The 18,924-nt window shown below is 36.4% G+C and overlaps 1 protein-coding gene across 1 annotated transcript in view; it reads left to right on the top strand.

Annotated features, from left to right (window-relative positions):
• The window catches only part of HS2ST1 (heparan sulfate 2-O-sulfotransferase 1), an 81,325-nt gene that overhangs the window by 56,219 nt on the left and 6,182 nt on the right, over positions 1 to 18,924 (top strand). Inside the window, exons 2-6 of the mRNA XM_015636125.3 lie at positions 3,701 to 3,939; positions 10,046 to 10,131; positions 13,702 to 13,840; positions 17,273 to 17,370; positions 18,423 to 18,580. Of these exons, the coding sequence (XP_015491611.1) occupies positions 3,701 to 3,939; positions 10,046 to 10,131; positions 13,702 to 13,840; positions 17,273 to 17,370; positions 18,423 to 18,580 (720 nt within the window). The remainder of the gene's footprint in view (positions 1 to 3,700; positions 3,940 to 10,045; positions 10,132 to 13,701; positions 13,841 to 17,272; positions 17,371 to 18,422; positions 18,581 to 18,924) is intronic.

Below are 18,924 nucleotides of genomic sequence, written 5' to 3'. Positions count from 1 at the left end.
ACTTGAAAGGGCAGTGACCTTGAAATGAAGGTGCAAGGATGAGATGTTGCTATTAGTGTTTCTGCTGAAGGAGAAGATTTAGTTGCCTTTTATATGTTATTTTCTGGTAGCATGTGACTGGCAAACCAATTTGTTGTTAGCCATGATATTTTTTGGTTTATTGCTACAATAGGATGGCTCAAGAAATGTAAGTTATGCTAAAAGGCTGAGTTACAGAAAGGAGATTTAGAAGAAAATATAGACAAAAAGGTGAGAAAACAAACTTGTTCTACTGTTTGCAAAGCAGCTACTTCAGCCAGCTAAGGACTTTCTGCAAGTAATTCATCTGTTGGTAAATAATCAGTTCAGCAACTGTTATTGGTACTGCCTGTGTGCAAAGTGTCCTTTCAGTTGATGGCAGTTTGCTTGCAGGACAACTGCAGATGTTGAACAAAGTTTAGCCCAAGGGTATAGCAATTATATTGTGTATTACAGTGAAATTAAACAAACAATAATAAAAAAGTGTGAGACAGAATATCTTATGCCTTAAAATTATTCTGTATTACAGTTTTATGAAAACCTGTCTTGTATTCAAAGGTATCACTTATTTAAATGCTGCATATCTTTTTAAATGGGTGTAGTTATGTAGAATTTAGAGGGTATGATCTTAACCCTGTCTAAGCATTTGGTTCTTAATAATTTGGCACAGATGTTTTTCCTACAACAGTGAATGCAGTGAAAGCAATGTGACTGTAGGACATTTTTTCCACTGGATCTCTGAGAGGAAAGAAATCACCCATCCTGATTTTTAAAGTTTTTTGAAATTATTTTCAGTGAAACAAGTCCAACCTTATGTAGACAGGTTCTTGTAATCAAAGGTATGTTTGCAGGGCTGTCATATAAGGAGATTTTTAGTAAACACAATATATTTAGTAAATACTGCTCCCTGTCTTCCACATGTAAAATATCTTTGAAGCATACATTGCATTTTCTACCATATTTCTAAAAACATATAACATCATTTTTCAGCCATTATAGTGCTACTTCCAAGATTATTTAAATTTTATAGAAAGAGCAAATGATGAAAATGCCCATTAACTCCTTAAATTCTCTAACTTCTGATTACATATGTACCCCAAAGACAAGTCTCAGCATGTTACCATTACTGTAGCTTTTTCTCTCTCCAAATAATAAATTAACCTTATAAATAAATAAAATTGATAATGCATCTTTTTAAGAATTAAATTGACTTTTCAGTAAGTATCAGAAGAGCTTCCTGATTTCACAGGAAAAACTGCCAACTATTTGTGACTGGGAAAAAACTGTGCACTTTTACAAAACTATCAGTTTTCATAACTATTACTCATAGACTAGAATGAAATAGGCCTTTAGGATGACTGACCAGGTTAGACACTTCAGGTGCTTCCTCTGCTTCTCATTTCAACTTCCCTTGCACTTTAGCAGTTCACATCCTTTACTTCATTTAAACTTTTGTTTTTCAACTACTGCAGTTATTTCAAAAAGGTGATTTCAGTGCTTCATCTTAAAGATTAGTTGTTTTTTTAATTTGAAATTTAAAGCCTCTTTTTTTTTTTTTTTTTTTTTTCCTCCATAATAGGACTGTTTGTATACTTCAGGCTTGTGAAGGTTCTTCTCCATACCTGAGTTCTTGCTTTCCCCCTCGCAGTGGGAAGAAGCTGAAGGTGGTTGGATGCAATAGCCTTTCTGCTAATTGCATCCAATCATGCAGCTTTTATATCTTAGGCATGGTCTTTAAAGTGCCCTTATCACACTAATTCTTGAATCATCAAGGTTTAAAATACCTCATTAGAGGAATACTTCTCATCAATCCTCTGGCAAATCATGTCTCTCTCTCACAAATGTTTCCCTCTTCCATGTAAAAGAGGAAGCTCTGTGCCAGCCAGCCTCATCAGCCCTGGGGTTCTGTGCAGCTATGATTCAAATCTAGCTTAGATCTACTACTCTGGTGTAGAAAATACCAATTAAATTTGTTTAATTTCAGCCTCTCTAGGTGGTATTCAGTATCTATGTAGCCTTGTGCAGCCACTTGGTTAACTATGTTCCCTACCAAATACTTCCTCTAATCTGTTACTGGCAGAAAGGGGAGAGTTGCCAGCCCTATTTTTTTGTAGCCATCTTCAGAGAGATGAAACCTGAGTCTGTTGCCTCATCTCTTTCCAAAATAGGACGTTTGCCAGCATTGATGGGAGAGGTAGCAAATGAGAAAGGAAGGAGCAAAAACTGTGACTGATGTAGTGGGGAGCAACAGATGTCATGTGGAAAATTGAGATATACTCAATAAGCATTTCCTGCAAACATTTTCATACTGATGTAACTTAGTTATGGGGTGTGAGATATGAGCATATGAGAGAGTGAGTGAGTTTAAGCTTTGAAGCATTTCAGACAGATGGAAGTTTGTGGTTTAAGACAATTTACGTGGAATTAAAGGGTAGGCTATTCACAGTTTGATGATTCTGCTTTAAAAGTGATTCTGTGTTATAATTAAAGAGATTTGGTGAAAGAGAATAGAAGGAACTGGGCTAAAGAATCAAGGGAAGTAAAGGTCAAGAGCTGCTGCTGCTGTTACAAGCTTGTCATACATAAAGAGCTATACCCTGTAAAAGAACATAATACATAGAAATACAGGTTACTCTTGTGATATCAACTTCAGCTTACACTGTTGACAAATGCAGATTTATTTGAATACATTATTAAAAGCAATATCACCATAAATGAATGAGAAAAAGTGCTTTGATATCTGTATTACAAATTGTATTAATGTACATACTTATCAGGATCAGAAAAAAACCTGAACCTCAGTCAGCACAGGGTATTTGATATTCTGCAGCATAAAAAAAAAGAAAATACTGTAATACTGTGAGTTTTATTTTCCAAATAAGCTTTTAGCACTTGAAGCAATGTTCAATTACTCTGAGTATTGCCCTTTGTATAAAAGGAAAGATGGGTTATTTGCCAAGTACTCACTCTCCTAAAATGTGTTGTTCAGAGCTTGCCTTCCCATGTTTCTTTCTTTTTGATGTATTTGATGTATTTCAGTACTCAGAGATCACTCACCTTAATGTTACCCGTTTTGTAGGCACCTCTTGCTTCTAGTCTTATCAAACTTAAAATTAATAAAAGTAATTGAATTTTTGCAAAGCCATTTATTGTAATGCTTTACTCTTGGGGCTTGTATCAATTGAAATAAAAACCCAGTGGTTTCACTGAATGACAGTGCTTCTGCACAGTCACTTGACTGTGGTTTCTGGTGTTAGTATTTCTACTATTTCCAGAAGACTTATATTCTTAAAACAGTTTGATTTATTTCTTCTATTATAATTTTTAACTAGGGGTATTGTAGAAGTTATGTGGAATATTTCAGGGATGTCACCATTTTCATAATGCATTAGAGACTTAACTATAGAGACATTTAGTCTAAAGACAGTGACATCAGTGTGAGTCAGAGTATGGTCTGTGTTCCCTAAGCACATTGTTTTCTAGGCTTTATGTTCTGTTTTGGACTGTCTTCCATTCATTTTTATTGATGAAGTTTTTTTCAGTTATGTCAGAAATGCATAGTACAGCAAGTGTTTCCTTTATTGCTGAGGAGTTACTGCTTTTCACCAGATTGTGTTCTAAGGTTTGAACTTTAGAATTGTTGACAGTTACATTGAAATTTTGTATTTTTCTTCCTTAACAGAAAGGGCTATTGCAAGGCATGAAGTCAGAGAAATAGAGCAACGTCATACAGTAGATGGTCCCCGACAAGATGTGACACTGGATGAAGAAGATGATGTGGTAATTATTTATAACAGAGTACCCAAGACTGCCAGCACATCCTTCACAAATATTGCCTATGATCTCTGTGCGAAGAACAAATACCATGTTCTACATATCAATACAACCAAAAATAATCCTGTTATGTCTCTGCAAGATCAGGTAAGCTGTTGAATTTGGGATGTCTTTATGAAATGAGGGAAGAGCACAGAAAAAAAAGTTTGCTATTGTAAACTTGGGTGATCTGATGTATTTGGCTTTTTTGACACATTTTCTAATATAAATGAAATCTAATGTTTTCATATTTTCTTCATAGAGAATTAATATAATTTCTTAATAGCTTTAGGTTTTTGCTTGGCTGCTGGAGGTGGTAAGTGTCTGTTTATTGGACAAAAACAAAGCTAATAAGGGGCATGACTGGGGTAGAAATGACCTTTGTTGTTATAGCTCTTTTGGCTGTGTAATACAACTTGCCTGTCATCTCCATCTGCAGTGAATGCAGTCTTAGGCAATTTGCTCTCTGAGTGGTGCAGGCACTGTGCCATGCTGTCAGGTCTAGACTTCTGTCTTTGGTACTGGGGGTGGTCAGGTCTCACAGGTGATAAAAAACATACAGAAAAGTGCTTGTAAATAGTTTGCACTGTGAAGGACAGGTCACTTTGCATCCATTAAAAGTTCTTACTAAAATCACTGTAGTACCAGACTAGAAATTATCATGGCTACTGTATTTAAAAGAGTATTTTAAGCAGATGATGAGGGTACAGTGCTGTGTTTTTGTTAGGCTGGGTTGAGGAAGCATGTTTATTGGTTTATTTTCATTAATATTTCCTTGTCTATCATGAGTGCTCTTGCAGAGAATCCAGGTTAGAGATCCGAAACATCACTGTCATCATCCCTGCCTGTAAAACAAATGTTTCCAAACTCTGTACTGCCGGTTGTATGCTGATCACTTAAGCTGATATGCAGCAGAGGCAGGAGCTGCTCTGCATTGCAGCATGTCAGCACTGAGCCTTCCAGCTCCTCTAAGTGCATGTCTGCAGGCCGAAGCAGCTCAGCACAGCTGGACTGGGGCAGGGGGAAGCAGATGCTGAAGGCCCTCCTCTTCCAGTTCTGTATGTGGGAGAAAGGTTGAGGTAGGGATCTCTGTGCAGAGGAAATAATGGACTTGGGTGATATTGGAATCTGTTTTGTGATAGTGGGGTTGTGTTACTGTTGAGTATTTCCTCCTGTAAAATTGCTTCCTACGTATGAAGGTGATACTGTCATACGTAATTACTGTGATTATCAAGTCTGATAGACTGTCACTGTGTAGAACAAGTACTAAAGACCAGTGCACTAAGAGCAGAGTGAGTTTTGAAAAGATTTAGTAAGCATGTGTCTGTTGATTAAAAATCATGCTCAAGTCAGTCATCCTAGGCTGCACTTCAGAAACAAATTCTGCTTCTGTCAAGTTGTGTCTTGAAATGGAGGTCTGTCCTAAAGGATAGGAGGACTAGTCATTGAATAGGTATAAATTAAACACAGGCTATCTTAAATTCCTACTTCTGTTTGAACTTAAATAAAATATGTTCTTTGCTGGCTTTGTTTTATAGCAGAGAAACTCTTCATCTTCTCTCTAATAATAATGTATTGAAAAATGAAAATCTGTCTGTGCTGAGCATGTACACAATACTGTCAGTCCTACCTTCATTTGATACCATGCTCTTGTCCAAAGTGGTAAATTATGTAGTTTATTAGACACTTTATACTGTTCTTTCTTGGTGGCCATTAACTGGGACATGCTGACAATGAAGAACTTCATCTATTGTGCAGTTGTTCAAAGATGCACAAATAATTATTCATCTTGAATACATGGAGATAACAACTTGCCACTGTAAGTCACTGTGCGTAATTCTAGAGATGGCAGGGGTGCTGAGTGGTAGCTGATGATGTTTACTCTGTGTGGGCTTGGGTTAGTATGACACATTCATATGCCACCTTCACCAGTACAGCTTATTTGGGTGTGTTAGGTGTATATGTGCCAGTAGTAAAATACATAAACATATCATAGAGACAAAATTGTTCTGTTAGTGATACTGTTAGTTAAAGCAAATCTCCCTAAGCAAGGTGAAGATTGCCTCAGGCCTGACAAGTTTGTAAATTAGTGAGTGTTCTTTTGTGCAGTTTTTCTGCTGTACTTTTTACAAACTACTGTAGTTCTGTAACAGATTTTAAGTTCTCTGTCCATATGGAAAACCTTTACTTCTTGAATGCAATATGAAAAAAATGATATTTAAAATCCACTCCAAATATAGTATGTATCTGATTTGAGATAATATGATAAGAATTCCTAACACATATTTTAGTTTCAGGTTTAACTTCTCCCAGTAGCCCTCCTTTCATTTGCAGCATCTCTGGCAGCAGAATCCTGGGAGCTGCCCTTCTTTCCCCAGGTGTGGCCTTTTCTTTGCAGCAAACTGAGTGCCGTGTTTGCCTATACTGCATTCTGACCTGTGTGGTCTGCAGTAGAAACACTTGCTTTTTGTAATCAAGTCAGAGTAGTTGTTTGGTTGAGTTCTATTTGTTGCTTGCATGTTTCAGCAGTGACACTTTGTCCATCCAAGAATGCCTGCGGCTATCAGGATGGCATACCAACCACACAAACTTCATTGGTTTTGTTACATGGTGAAGTTGTCATCTAAAACATTTTCAATTAAATGACTGTTCTGCATTGCAGCATGTATTCTAGATATGTTATTTAAAAAGTGGGTGTGAGGAACATTCTATGTTCTGTTATGAATGCTACAATTATCCAGTGTTTCAATCCCTCAGCTTGCTGTTTTCTGATTCTTGGGTTTTTTTCTCCTTCAGTTTCTCTCTCGATTTTTCTCAAAAGAGCAGCATGAAAATACATTATCTTGCTTTCAAGTACATTCTAAAATGGTTTCTCAGAGGACAGTACATAGTGGCTTTAGTGGTACTTACTTCCTCTGCTAGTGCAGGTTTCTGTGTATGTCAGAAGTGGAACAAGTGAAAAGGCTGCAGCAATTCTCTTATGAGTAGAAGTACTGTCATGTGCTTGTGAACATTTAAGAATTTTTCTTTTGGAGTTAGATGGTCTACTGAGTATGAGTGCTGCATGTGTGCCAATTGAATTTTTCCTTCTGAGAAAGGACTCTTAGTGCAAGGCAGCTATCCTGGCTGTTCTGTGGCTGAACTGGTGAATTCAATCTTTTCACCATCTCACAAAATTTCTTCTCAACTGTCCTTTCCTTGAGCTTGCTTGTGGTTGTTCATGGTATGCAGCCCAAGGCGTGTTGCTTGCCTGTTTCCAGCATTCCTGACCCTCTGATTCAGACCTAACTCAGACACACTCATGCACACTCAAATTCTTGCGCACTAACACATACACACACTCAGACACGCTCACACTGAGAAGTACAGTCATGTGCACACTCAGGCCATCAGATACACTCAGACACACAATCACACTCACACAGGCTCTTGCACACACACATGTGTGAGGGTGTGTGTGACTGTGAGTGTGTGTGTGTGCATGAGCTCATGTGAGTGCATGTGGTCAGACTGTAGAGAAGAGGGACTGATGGTTGCAGTTAATGGATGGAGATAAGAACTTAGAGCATCACTTAGTTTGCACACGTGGCTTTTTCTCAGACCAGGTATGCTGGTTGGGTTTTTCCTCCTTTTGGCTCACTGGGACTTGTTTTAAATTCCTACTGTCCTAGAAACTGAATGTGTTTAACTTACCTTTCAGGACATCTTATGCCCCTAGAGTGCGTTTGATCTGGCTTTTTAATTCAGTGAACCTCAGCTGATTTCCCACTTACTAAAGGCTGTGAAGCAACTTTGTAGCTGATTATATAAAAGCACACATGAAACTTCACAGGAATTCCATTCACGTCTATCTGAACTTCTAAAGTCACCTCAAATTTTATTCGATTGGGCACAGATGGAGAAGCTTTCTCTGTCTCTTGAAAGCTCCAGTGTCTGCTAAGCCCTGAAAAGAAAGGTGAAATTGATCATATTTAACTGTATGAAGCAGGGAGCAATATTCATCGCTGACCTAAAATGTGTGAATCCAGACTCATTAGGTTGCTTGTGACCTGGAACAACTCTGGCTTTTGGAATGCTGCAAACTGTGGGAGAAAAAAAAAATCTCTTACCTGCAGGCTAGTTACAGGTGTTAAAAACTATAGTTCTCAGGGGCTTAGCATGTTGCAGGTCCATCTTAAGACAGATGTAAATGTCACATGTGTGTTATAAAACCTTCCTAGCCTTCTCTTACCTTGTCTGGTGTTAGAGGCTAGACTATCCATCCTATGTTCATAAAAATTATTTCCATAGCAGACAACAACACAGTAAGACAAAGGCAATAAAAGATTTTTCTAACCTACTGAAAAATCTATGATTTGATGCCAGATGCTGGCATAGGCATCTAAAACAAAAACCTTGGGATTTTGTACTTAACATTTACCTTATGTCTAGTCCTAGTCTGTTAGAAATTGAAATCTAGATAATGTGAGATTCCAGAAAGCTCGTTCATGGAAACATAAATGTACACTTCAATATGTTGGCTGCACTGCACAGCCTAAATAGCATAACTGGTTTACTTGCAGAGTTGTATCAACCAACCATGGCATTTTGGGGTTTGTGGGTGAAGGAATGAAAGGTGATTTATATTTTGTATGTAGGAAATACCTTTGCCAGGTAAAGAAATATTTATAGCTGAGGCTCTACACTGAAAATATCTGGTCATTAACCTTGAAAAGATACAGTTAATGGAAGTGTGGTTTATTTCAGTAGCAGTTAAGGCAGTTCAACTAGATTCAAAGTCCCATATTATCAGTTTGTGCTATGGACAAAACCAGACAGAAAGCCAATGCAATTTATGAAACACTGTTGTGTAACATTGTGCAGTGCTTTTCAGCTCAATTTGCCACCATTTTCATGTGCAATATATGCTTTAAATTTTGTAATGCCACAGACTGTGAAACTTGTACACTGAAAAAATTAATGTTGCCTGTTACTAAAAGGTAATTTAAATTTCTGCTATCTGAGAGTCCAAGAGGCAGTGTTTAAAGAAATAAGTACAGGTTACCAACCTCTTAAATTGTAGACCATGAGTTTTGCACAATTGAAGAATCAGCAGGCCAGTCTCACCTCTTAAAATCTTCAGCTGGTAAATATTATGCTTCAGGACACTCTCAATCCACTTGACCTTACAGAATATTAGTTCATGTTGTCTTGAGCTCTCAAACTTTTTTGTCTCTCTTGTCTCACCTCAGAATCTTTGTGGTTATCTGTTTCTCTGTATAACAGAAAAGATATTGCAGATGTGTAGAGAACACTATCTTTTAATTCACAGCCTCAGAAATGGCATATCTTTGTCAGACAGCTCAGGCAGTACAAATTTATCATCTTCTCGTTATTATCCAATTCACTAGTTTTGAAATAACTTTCAGTTACATGCTTTGATGTTAAAATATTCTGTTCATCTAGTAAAGCCAAGCTCTATCAGGATTTGCATGTCCCACTTAATTTGATCATGCTCTCTGGTTTGGGGCATGTGTCTTATTTTGTTCTTTGAAATGTAAAGCTATTCCTATTTTTGTGAAGTTTGCCAATAACTGCTCTATCAGCTCTCATTCAAGGGCTACTTCATGCTTTAGCATGAAAGTTTCACTGAAATGTTAGGCTTAAGATGACTATTCAAAATAGCAAACTATAGATCTGATTTACATTACATGCATTTATAACATTTCTGGATTACTTGTGCATTGCATTTTGGGATGGAGGAGCAAATGAACCATCAGATTAATTTCATACATCCCAGTAAAAGAGGTCTAAGAACGTGCTGTAAATCTGGTACACTTTTATTTGAGGGACTGAATACAGAGCATTGACAATGCCATCAAATATGTACTTGCATTTCTACTGAAGGAATTCTACGTTCCTTTAGAATTACAAATAAAATGGACTGACAAAAATATAAATGTTTGTCTTGATGTTTTTGTGGTAGCTTTCCTTGAATTGACCTTCTGATTTCTGTATTCTGCTTTTGTTTAGTTTCTGATCATTAAATTTGATGATCTAAAATCGGTCATCTTTATGCCGCAGGAAAGTGTATTTTAGGTGGCACAAATTTTCTGATAATATTCAAAATAGACTTTTTTATCTAACTCATTATAAGACTAAAAGCCAGGAAACCCCGTGTATGGAGAAATGTGATGAGCCGTACAGAAACACTTTTTGTTGCCCACTTTCACAGGTCCGATTTGTGAAGAATGTGACTTCCTGGAAGGAGATGAAGCCAGGATTTTACCATGGCCATATATCGTACCTGGACTTCGCCAAGTACGTTCCCGCGGCGGTACCTGCGGCTGGGCTCCGGCCGGGCTGCCGGCGCCCTCTAGCGCCCGGAGCCCGGCACCTGCAGCTTGCTCAGAGCCGCCCGCTGGCCTTCCCAGACGGCCGGCGTTTGGGCTTGATCGTCACCCATTTCTCTTCTCTTGCATGATAAAATGTAGCCGAGTCTCACAAAAAAAAAAAAAAAAAAAAAAAAAAATTATATACTGGGATTGGTATTTCTTGTCTAAATTCCAAGTTTGTTTTGCTGAAAATCACGGCTTTCCTCTGAAACACTGGCAGTTCTGTTTTAGGATTGGCTTCCCATTTGGGGAAGTTTAACATACTTGGTCTCAAAAATGCTTCATATAAAGAGTAACACCACCTGCCTCTTAAGTTATGTAATTCTTCTCTACCTTAGTATCCCTTTGTACTTTATCAAAAATATGAAAAGTTATATTTTGAAGTAGTTTTCTGGTCTATAATAGTTTGACTTGCTAGAAAAAGCATTGAAGTAATTCTTGTGGAGTTAAATGCTGCTACTTCTAAAATTAAATAAAATATCATCAAAATCCTTCCATTGACTTTAAAGGTTCAGGATCATATCTTTATTCCCACTTTCATATGTTTCTTTTCTTGTCTTATTTTTGCTTCTGTATCTAAAGCTGTGATCCTCCGTAGCTCAGTCTTAGGAAACCTCCCCTTGAACTGACAAGTCAGTTTTGCTTAAGATGCTTACTAGGCAGTGCTTCATCTTGCACTTGGAGCATGTGGAAGATGATTTAAAATTGGAAGTGGAATTTTCAGATCTCAGTGCATTTGACTGTACAAATGATAGTTACCGCTACTTTTACCTCTTGCTGACTCACTCTGCATTTTTGTTTCTGTGCATTGAAGTATTTATTTAAATTCTTTTTTTATATGTAATAATTCCTTTTGTTTAGTCATTCTGTTTAATTTCTCATTCTGTCATGTACACATGATTTTTAATTTGAACTTTTTATTACAAAGAATGAGATGGGGAAGAAAGGCTTGTGCAGATTCCTAATACAGTACGTTATCAGAAAAGGCTAAAAGCTACAGTGGTAGCTGAAAACGACCAGTGGCACCAAGTTTACAAAAAGTAACAGGCAAAAGAAGTTACTTACAGATCAGTCAATCAAATAAAATATATCAAAATCCATTACGGTTTTTTTTCTGCCCTTTTAAAATTAAAATGCTTCAACATTAATAAATGCTTGAACTGAGTAACAGCTTTCTGGTGCAGCAAAGCTGAATGTTATTTTATACATTAGTTCATAAAGCTGAAAACATTTTCAGATACTGGAACTCCCAGAATTAAAATATTTTACATCTAGAAAGCATCTAAGCAATTTCACAGATTTCTTTCATCTGCATCTTCCTTCCGGGACTGTGTTATCCTTGTCTTTGTTGTTTGTTATCCTTTCACCTGAGTGATTTTTTTTTTTCCCTACAACAGCTTGCTTTCTCATACTTTGGGTTTTCATTATTAAAATAATATCTTGAATACGCTGGTTGTGCTTGGCAAGGCCCACACCTTTAAGGCTGTGAGGTATGTTCTTGTAATGAACATTCTTGTAGTTAAATGTAAAATATTTCAGAAGAGTCAATGCTTCCATATACATAGACATCAGACTTAGGTCCACTATCAAATATCAGAAGTACCTCTTAAAATATGCTGAAAATTAAAGTACCATATTCCATTGATAACTCAGAGTATTGAGGACAGGTTATTGTAATCCATCCATGTAGAAATTATGGTAATAAAATTTTAAATTTTTTCCCTTTTCTTTTTGTCTTTTAAAATTTCTTATCCATTCTTTTTCCCTAGTTTCTCTGGTAAATAGTTGGGAAAAAAGTTCTTTGACAATGCAATTGCCAATTCATTATCATTATGAATAAAGTTACAGTAATAACTTACATTACTAGTAGGTTTATGTTACTGTAACTGAAACTAGTTCTGCAAGCTGGTGTGCAAATGCAGGTGATTGTACAATCCAGCACAAGCATTTCTTGTAAATGAAAATGTAATTTTCATTTAACTCGTGGATATGTGCTGTTCATTGGTTGAGTATGCTGCTGTATGGAAATGGTTTGTTACAAAAGGGTTTGTTACAGCTTCCTCAGCATTTGCAGTCACCTGTGGAAGGGGACATGTGCATGTCTCATGCATTTCAGTGGATCTTAAAGAGGGTGTAGTTCGAGGCATGGACTTCACATCAGAATGGTTGAAACATTCACACCCTCTACACTGCAGGCTCTGGGAAGTCAGAGCTGGCATGCAGACAGATGTCAGCAATTCGGCCTTTGAGTGCTTCAGTCTGACTCATTGGTACTCTACTGGCAGCATTGGAGAATCAATTGCTCTTTCTGTTGCCTTTAACAATTTCTCTGTCTGTAGTGCTGGTTTTTGGCAAAAGCAATGCCTGTTAATTGGTTTTTTTCCTAACTTCCTCCTTTCTGCTGCTTTTGCTAAATTACTGTTCTTCAGCTTTTCAACTTAATGTTCCTCATATGCATAGTATCTGGTAGTAAAATGTACCCCTTTAAAAATCATAGTACTGCATCTTAAAACTATGAGTGCTCTGCTTTAGCCAAGCTAGGAGGCATGAATGGCTCTCTTTCGATGCAGAATGCTTTCCCAGTTTGCATAGGAACAGAAGAGATCTTTTTTTCCCAGCTTCTAGCTTTACTTCAGGGCACTTGACACACTTGCAATTTCCACTGTGATATAAACTCTTTAATATTTGGATACCATAATTATTTGCCACAGCACTTCTCAAATGGAAAAGAAAATAAACCTGAGAAATGTATTGTAAAAGCTGACTTAAACATATAGATGGTTTTGAAATGTAGCATTTGCACAAAACAGTTTGGTGGTTTAAATTTTTCTCCTGTGTCACATGAGCTGACCACCTCATTTCATCAGGTTTCTGTTTGTACTGGAGTACAGCAAAATTTGCGAAGGGTAAATGTCTAAGGGTAAATTTAATATCTTTCAATAGAGAAGTTAATATGGTTATAGATACTATCTTAGACTTATATTTAATAAGCATAGCTGTATGCATTCAACCCAGGCAATGGATGGGCTCTGAGCTCTGCCTTCCTGCTTTTAATATCTCTGACAACTGGAGACCTGCCAGGAAAACCACTCATAGCATTGCAAAGCCCAGTTCACAAGCAGGAACTCAATATCAAACTTCTTGTACTTATTATAAACATGTACATGGCTGCTAAACTGGTTAAGGCATGTCTAGAGTCAGAGTGGTTGTGTAAACATGTTTAGTACCTATTTGTGTGACAATATGTCTGTTTTGTTTGTTTCTTTAATAATAAGTCCTTAAAATCATAATCTTAGGCAGACTGAAATTGAACTTACTTTCCCATCCATGTAATACACTGGATATGAGGATGAAAAGAAGCGATCATTAAACTTCCTCTCACTATCATGTATTCTGTGTATAGATTTCAGTTGTAGCAATAATGACAGGTTTTTATGTATTAGATGAGAAGCTTTGATTTGTCCATTGAAAGATGTTTTTTCCTCTTTTACTTCAGATTTGGTGTTAAAAAGAAACCAATTTACATAAATGTCATAAGAGATCCTATAGAACGCCTAGTTTCTTATTATTACTTTCTGCGCTTTGGAGATGATTACAGACCAGGGCTACGGAGGCGAAAACAGGGGGATAAAAAGGTAAAGTACACCCAATAATATATGCTTAACTTAATAAAATTAATGTGAAAACAATTTTTTAAATGCCCTGATAAAAGCCAACTTGTTCTTTTATCAGTCTTGCTGATAATGGTGGCTTTGTAAGTTATATTTTCCATTTCCTGTCCATACTGGAGCAGAACATGGCATTAGTAGGTTCTTTGTACCCTTATAAATTCACCATATGTTGCAATTTATTAAAAATATTAAATAAAATATTTTTTGTTATTGTTATTAGGTGTCCAGAATTATAATTAGCAAATTAGGCTTATCCTCCTATGTAAGAAGGCTGCATCTCTTCTTGAAGACTGAGACACATTTTTTCACCAAAAGCTGTAGAACTGCTCATGCTTTGGCTTTGTTGTTTATTTTCATATAATTAGCAACCCAATTTATTCTATTTTTTTTTAAATTGAAACATTTTAATGTCTTTTTGGAAACTGTAGAGTATGATACATAAATTTTTGTACTTCTTCCTTGTGTCTTAAGTGGCTGTAGATAAGTTCAGGTTAGCACATTCAAACACTGACTACTTATACAGTTTCAGGATGGCAACATCATCCAGGCTTCATAATGGATTTGTTCCAGAAAGAATCTATACATCCACTGTCATGCTTTGCAGTATGATATTTTTTGGCCATGTTGGTTTGAATTTTTCTAGTATTTGGAAGAAAAGCAGGGTATTAAATATATGAGTATGGTTTACAAAGCTGTAGCTAGAAGAGTGTGGAATCCTATAAAATGTAATGAATTTTTGTACTTTACAGAGCCGAGCACTTTATACAGTTTCAGTGACAATATTTTCTTAAGCTGACGCTGCTTTTCTGTTATGTTGATAATTTAATTTGTTGATAAGTGCTGCTTGGGTACCAAGAGACATTGAAAAAATAACCAAAAATCACACTAAATACAGCTTAGTCTATAAACGCCGTAACAACTAATAAATGTGAGCAATCATTTGTGTGCTGCTCCCATCCAAATAGTGCTTTTTAAATATTGGGAACAGACCATTCCTCTTTTCTTTCCAGTTGGGAACTAACTGCTCCTCTGTTATTTAGGATTTAGCGCCATCTTCAGCTACTGCATTTCAGTTTGTCCAGGCATCCTGCAGCACAGCAGCATAGGAAAAGGAAAGCTTCAAGAATAAATTGAAATTAAGCTTAAAATTTGTCTTTATAGAACTAGCTAAATAGATGAACAGGTGATACAATATGATATCATAAAGGCAATTTTAAAAAGAGAGATAGGCTACAAAAGATGAGATCCCGTCTTCCTCTTTCCAGCTGGAGGTCAGTCACTTGGAAACCTGAGCATGCTGCCAAGTCTGAGCTGCACTAGGTCATAAATGAGTGAAATTTAACAGTGTTTATTTTAATTTTGAATTATAATCCAAATAACCTGGTTTAGGTAGTCACTGGGAAACATGCCAAAAATTCTTAGTGTTGCTGGTTGATGGACTGCACTCTAAGCTTTGATTTGCTGGGAAAAAGGTCAAATGCATCCCTGTTTATAATGCTTGCAACGCATTGCATTATTTATTTTATGTTTTTCTGTTGAAGATGCTTTTTTCATTTTGTTGCTATGATACCACTTTATTTAGGTCTGAGAGACTTAGTTGTTATACAGATTTAACATGTTCTGTAAGCATTTCAAGTTCATTTGAAGTGAAATTGATTTACTATATCAAACTTCTGGCTTCTTTCATTTAAATCAGGTAGTACTATTTTTCCAAAGTGTCCCTGGGGAGCTGTCCATATATGGACTATGTAAGTTTTGTATACATTAGTTTTAAAATTCAGTAAGCTCAGAAATGGATTGAGCCAATTGCATTGTCTTTATTCTACATGTGTTACAGTAGATTCATGAAAAGCTCTTCAAATGAAAAGTAGGGAAGATCAGAAAATAATTGTATTGGAAGTCAGTTGTTTTATTAGTAGAAACGAATCTCAATGCACTTTATACTCTTGTCCCCTCCTAGTCCATAGTACGGCATTTATACAGAAGTTTTAACTAGGTTGTTTTCTGTATCCCTGTGCTTCCAGTCATAGAGAGCTTGGCTCTAAATGCACAGTCTGTAGAGGCAAGGGTATTTTATAATAAAATCTCTGGATGGCGCAGCCAAGGTAGGTGCATAAGGGGAAGTGTGGAAGGAAGTCTGTCCTATTTCAGCCTACTTAGAAAATGGCTTGTTTCCTTTTGCTTATTAACTGTAAAATAACCTGCAGGTCTAAGCACAGAAATCTTTCTTTACACAGATGCCAGTTCATTTTTAGTATAAACATTCATAATTTAGGAGGTACATTTAACAATAGATCAGTGCAGAATTTCTCTAGAGAACTGTGCTAGGGAATGCATACCAATGTCTTGTTTTCCTACTTAAGCTGTGTTTTTATCTATGATGTGCAACATGTACAACTATTCTAAACTCAGAGTTCAATGTGAACCAGGGCACCACAGTTTACTCCCTACTTTGGCATAGTATCAGTAATTTTTTTAAATTATCTCATAAACTTCACCTCAAAATAGAAGCAAATTATGTTGTCCTTGTTTTTAACTACAAGTAATTAAATGAATGTGTTTTTACATAGTTGCTTTGAACAGAAACTTGTAATTATACTGAAGAAGCAGTCTCAAAAGTTGTCTATGTTATCTGTTTGGTTTTTTTTTAATATATCCTAGATACAGACCTTATATCTTGATTAGAAATATCATAAATACTTCCTTTTTGGTGACACAGTAAAGCACTTACAAATTCCTTCCAATACTAATGGAGTTCCTGTTGTAATTCCTATGTTCCTTGTCATCCCTATGTTACTGCAGTTGAAACTTGGTTACTACAGCTGTATATCCATGTAGAGAGCAATATTCTACGGGATATTCTGTTATGCCCTGAAAAACTTCAGTTCTTCTGATTGCCAAAACAAAATTAGTCTCTGAAATGGAAGTTATTTGTCATAATTAAAATGTAATAGAACCTTGTTTAATCTAAAACATGCACAATGTTCTGTGTTATAAACATCCAGCTGTTGCAGGATTACACAATTCCAGATGGCATTTGATGCTGTATCTTTAGTGACTTCTTTTATAGGGGAAAACAATTATGCTAACGCTTATTGACTATTTTTGCTAGTTTTGACAAATAGCCTTTGCTAAAGTTATATCAAAGGTATATCGATGTATCAGGTAAGATCAATTGTTCATTAGTTGTAACCATAAAAGACTGTCCAAGTCCTGTTTATTGAGACAATAGATCATCCTAATAACACTGTGAAAGCAAGGCTTGAATTTACTTTTTTTCTAGAACATCATATATGTGTTTTTCTGTCCCCACCACATTTAGCAACTAACCAGTTTGAGATTGTTTGATACATGTATGAGATTTTAAAGCTCAGCTCAGTTTTGTCTTTGTTGCAGACCTTTGATGAATGTGTGGCAGCTGGAGGTTCCGACTGTGCTCCAGAGAAACTTTGGCTTCAAATTCCATTCTTCTGTGGCCACAGCTCAGAATGCTGGTAGGGAAATAAATGTAGCTTGTTTGTCAAGTACATCAGTGCTGAAATCTAAACTTTAACAAATTTCAATATGTAGTCCATTTGATAAGTGTGAGGCAGAGTGAAGCAGTGGATACTTGAGTAATGTGTTTTCTGTTGAAAATGGATTTGCTGAAAGAGTTTTGCAGTTCTTTAAACTAGCAGTATGTTAAAATACTGCATCACGAGTGCTTTGAGGGAAAACATATGTTTTCAGTTTTAAAAATCATTTTTGCAGATTTAGAGTCTTGACATTTTTCTCTTATGTCAGACTACAGTATCCTTTTGGAATGGAGATATTTTAGTTCAAGCTCCTAAAGTTCCTCGGGAGTACACAATAATTGAGATAAGGATAAATTCATCTTCTTAAACCTTTACCAGATATCCAGTAGTCAATGCTACTTAGCAGAAACTGAAACAAAATCAAATTGTGTCCATCTATCAATACAACATATTGTATAATAATGGCAAAGACTTTAAAAAGCTCTTTAGCAAAAAAAAACAAAAAAACCCCATAGATTATTTGAAAGATTCTGAGTGATATCAAGGGCAATTATTTGTCAAAGGTACTGTTCATTCAAACATAAGCAAAGTAAATGGCCACTTGGGAGCTTCTCTGTCAGTGCCTGTTGTTCAGTCCTATCTACTCTCTGGCCATGTGGAAAAGCAGAGAAAGGTGCAAAAGGGAAGGTGTGTTCTTGCCAGATTTCTGGTATCTAATGTGAAAGTGGAGACAGGGTATTAATATAGAGACAGTGTAAATCCTTGAAAAATTTGCTTGAATAGAGGAATTAAGCATACACACACACGCTGCGTATTTTTGTTGAGACTCTTTTATAAGTAGAGGACTCACATTTTTAGGTAAGAACACAGATGAGAGAAACTGGAAAGGGACATGAAGTTAGGATGGTTATAACTTGGAGTAAGTCTTGCCTTTCCTATACAAATGTCCTGTTGTGAAGTAATCCCTATCTAGGGACCAAGGATTGTTGGCTGACATCAGAATTTGCTATAATTGTTCTTTGTCATTTTAGGAATGTGGGAAGCAGATGGGCTTTGGAACAAGCCAAATACAATCTGATTAATGAATACTTCCTTGTGGGAGTTACTGAAGAGCTTGAAGACTTTATCATGTTATTGGAGGCAGCTTTGCCCCGGTTCTTCAGGGGTGCCACAGAACTATACCGGACAGGTATTTAAATAGTTGATTTCCACGGATCTTTTCATCTACTTACTACCTTTTTTAGTGTGAATTCTTTAGATCTAGATGAATAGTTTTGAGTCTCTGCCAGATTTGTCTCTCAGCTGGATCATGCTCCTACAGAAAAGAAAAACTCTTTTTTTGAAAATTCTCAGTTCTCTCTTTCTTTCTCTCTTTCTTTCTCTCTTTCTTTCTCTCTTTCTTTCTCTCTCTCTTTCTCTCTCTCTTTCTTTCTCTCTTTCTTTCTCTCTTTCTCTCTTTCTTTCTCTCTTTCTTTCTCTCTTTCTTTCTCTCTTTCTTTCTCTCTTTCTTTCTCTCTTTCTTTCTCTCTTTCT

This window comes from Parus major, chromosome 8, assembly GCF_001522545.3.
Source record: "Parus major isolate Abel chromosome 8, Parus_major1.1, whole genome shotgun sequence".
NCBI lineage: Eukaryota > Metazoa > Chordata > Aves > Passeriformes > Paridae > Parus > Parus major.
Note: the sequence above shows the minus strand (reverse complement) of the source record. Positions and strands in the feature narration are given on the sequence as shown.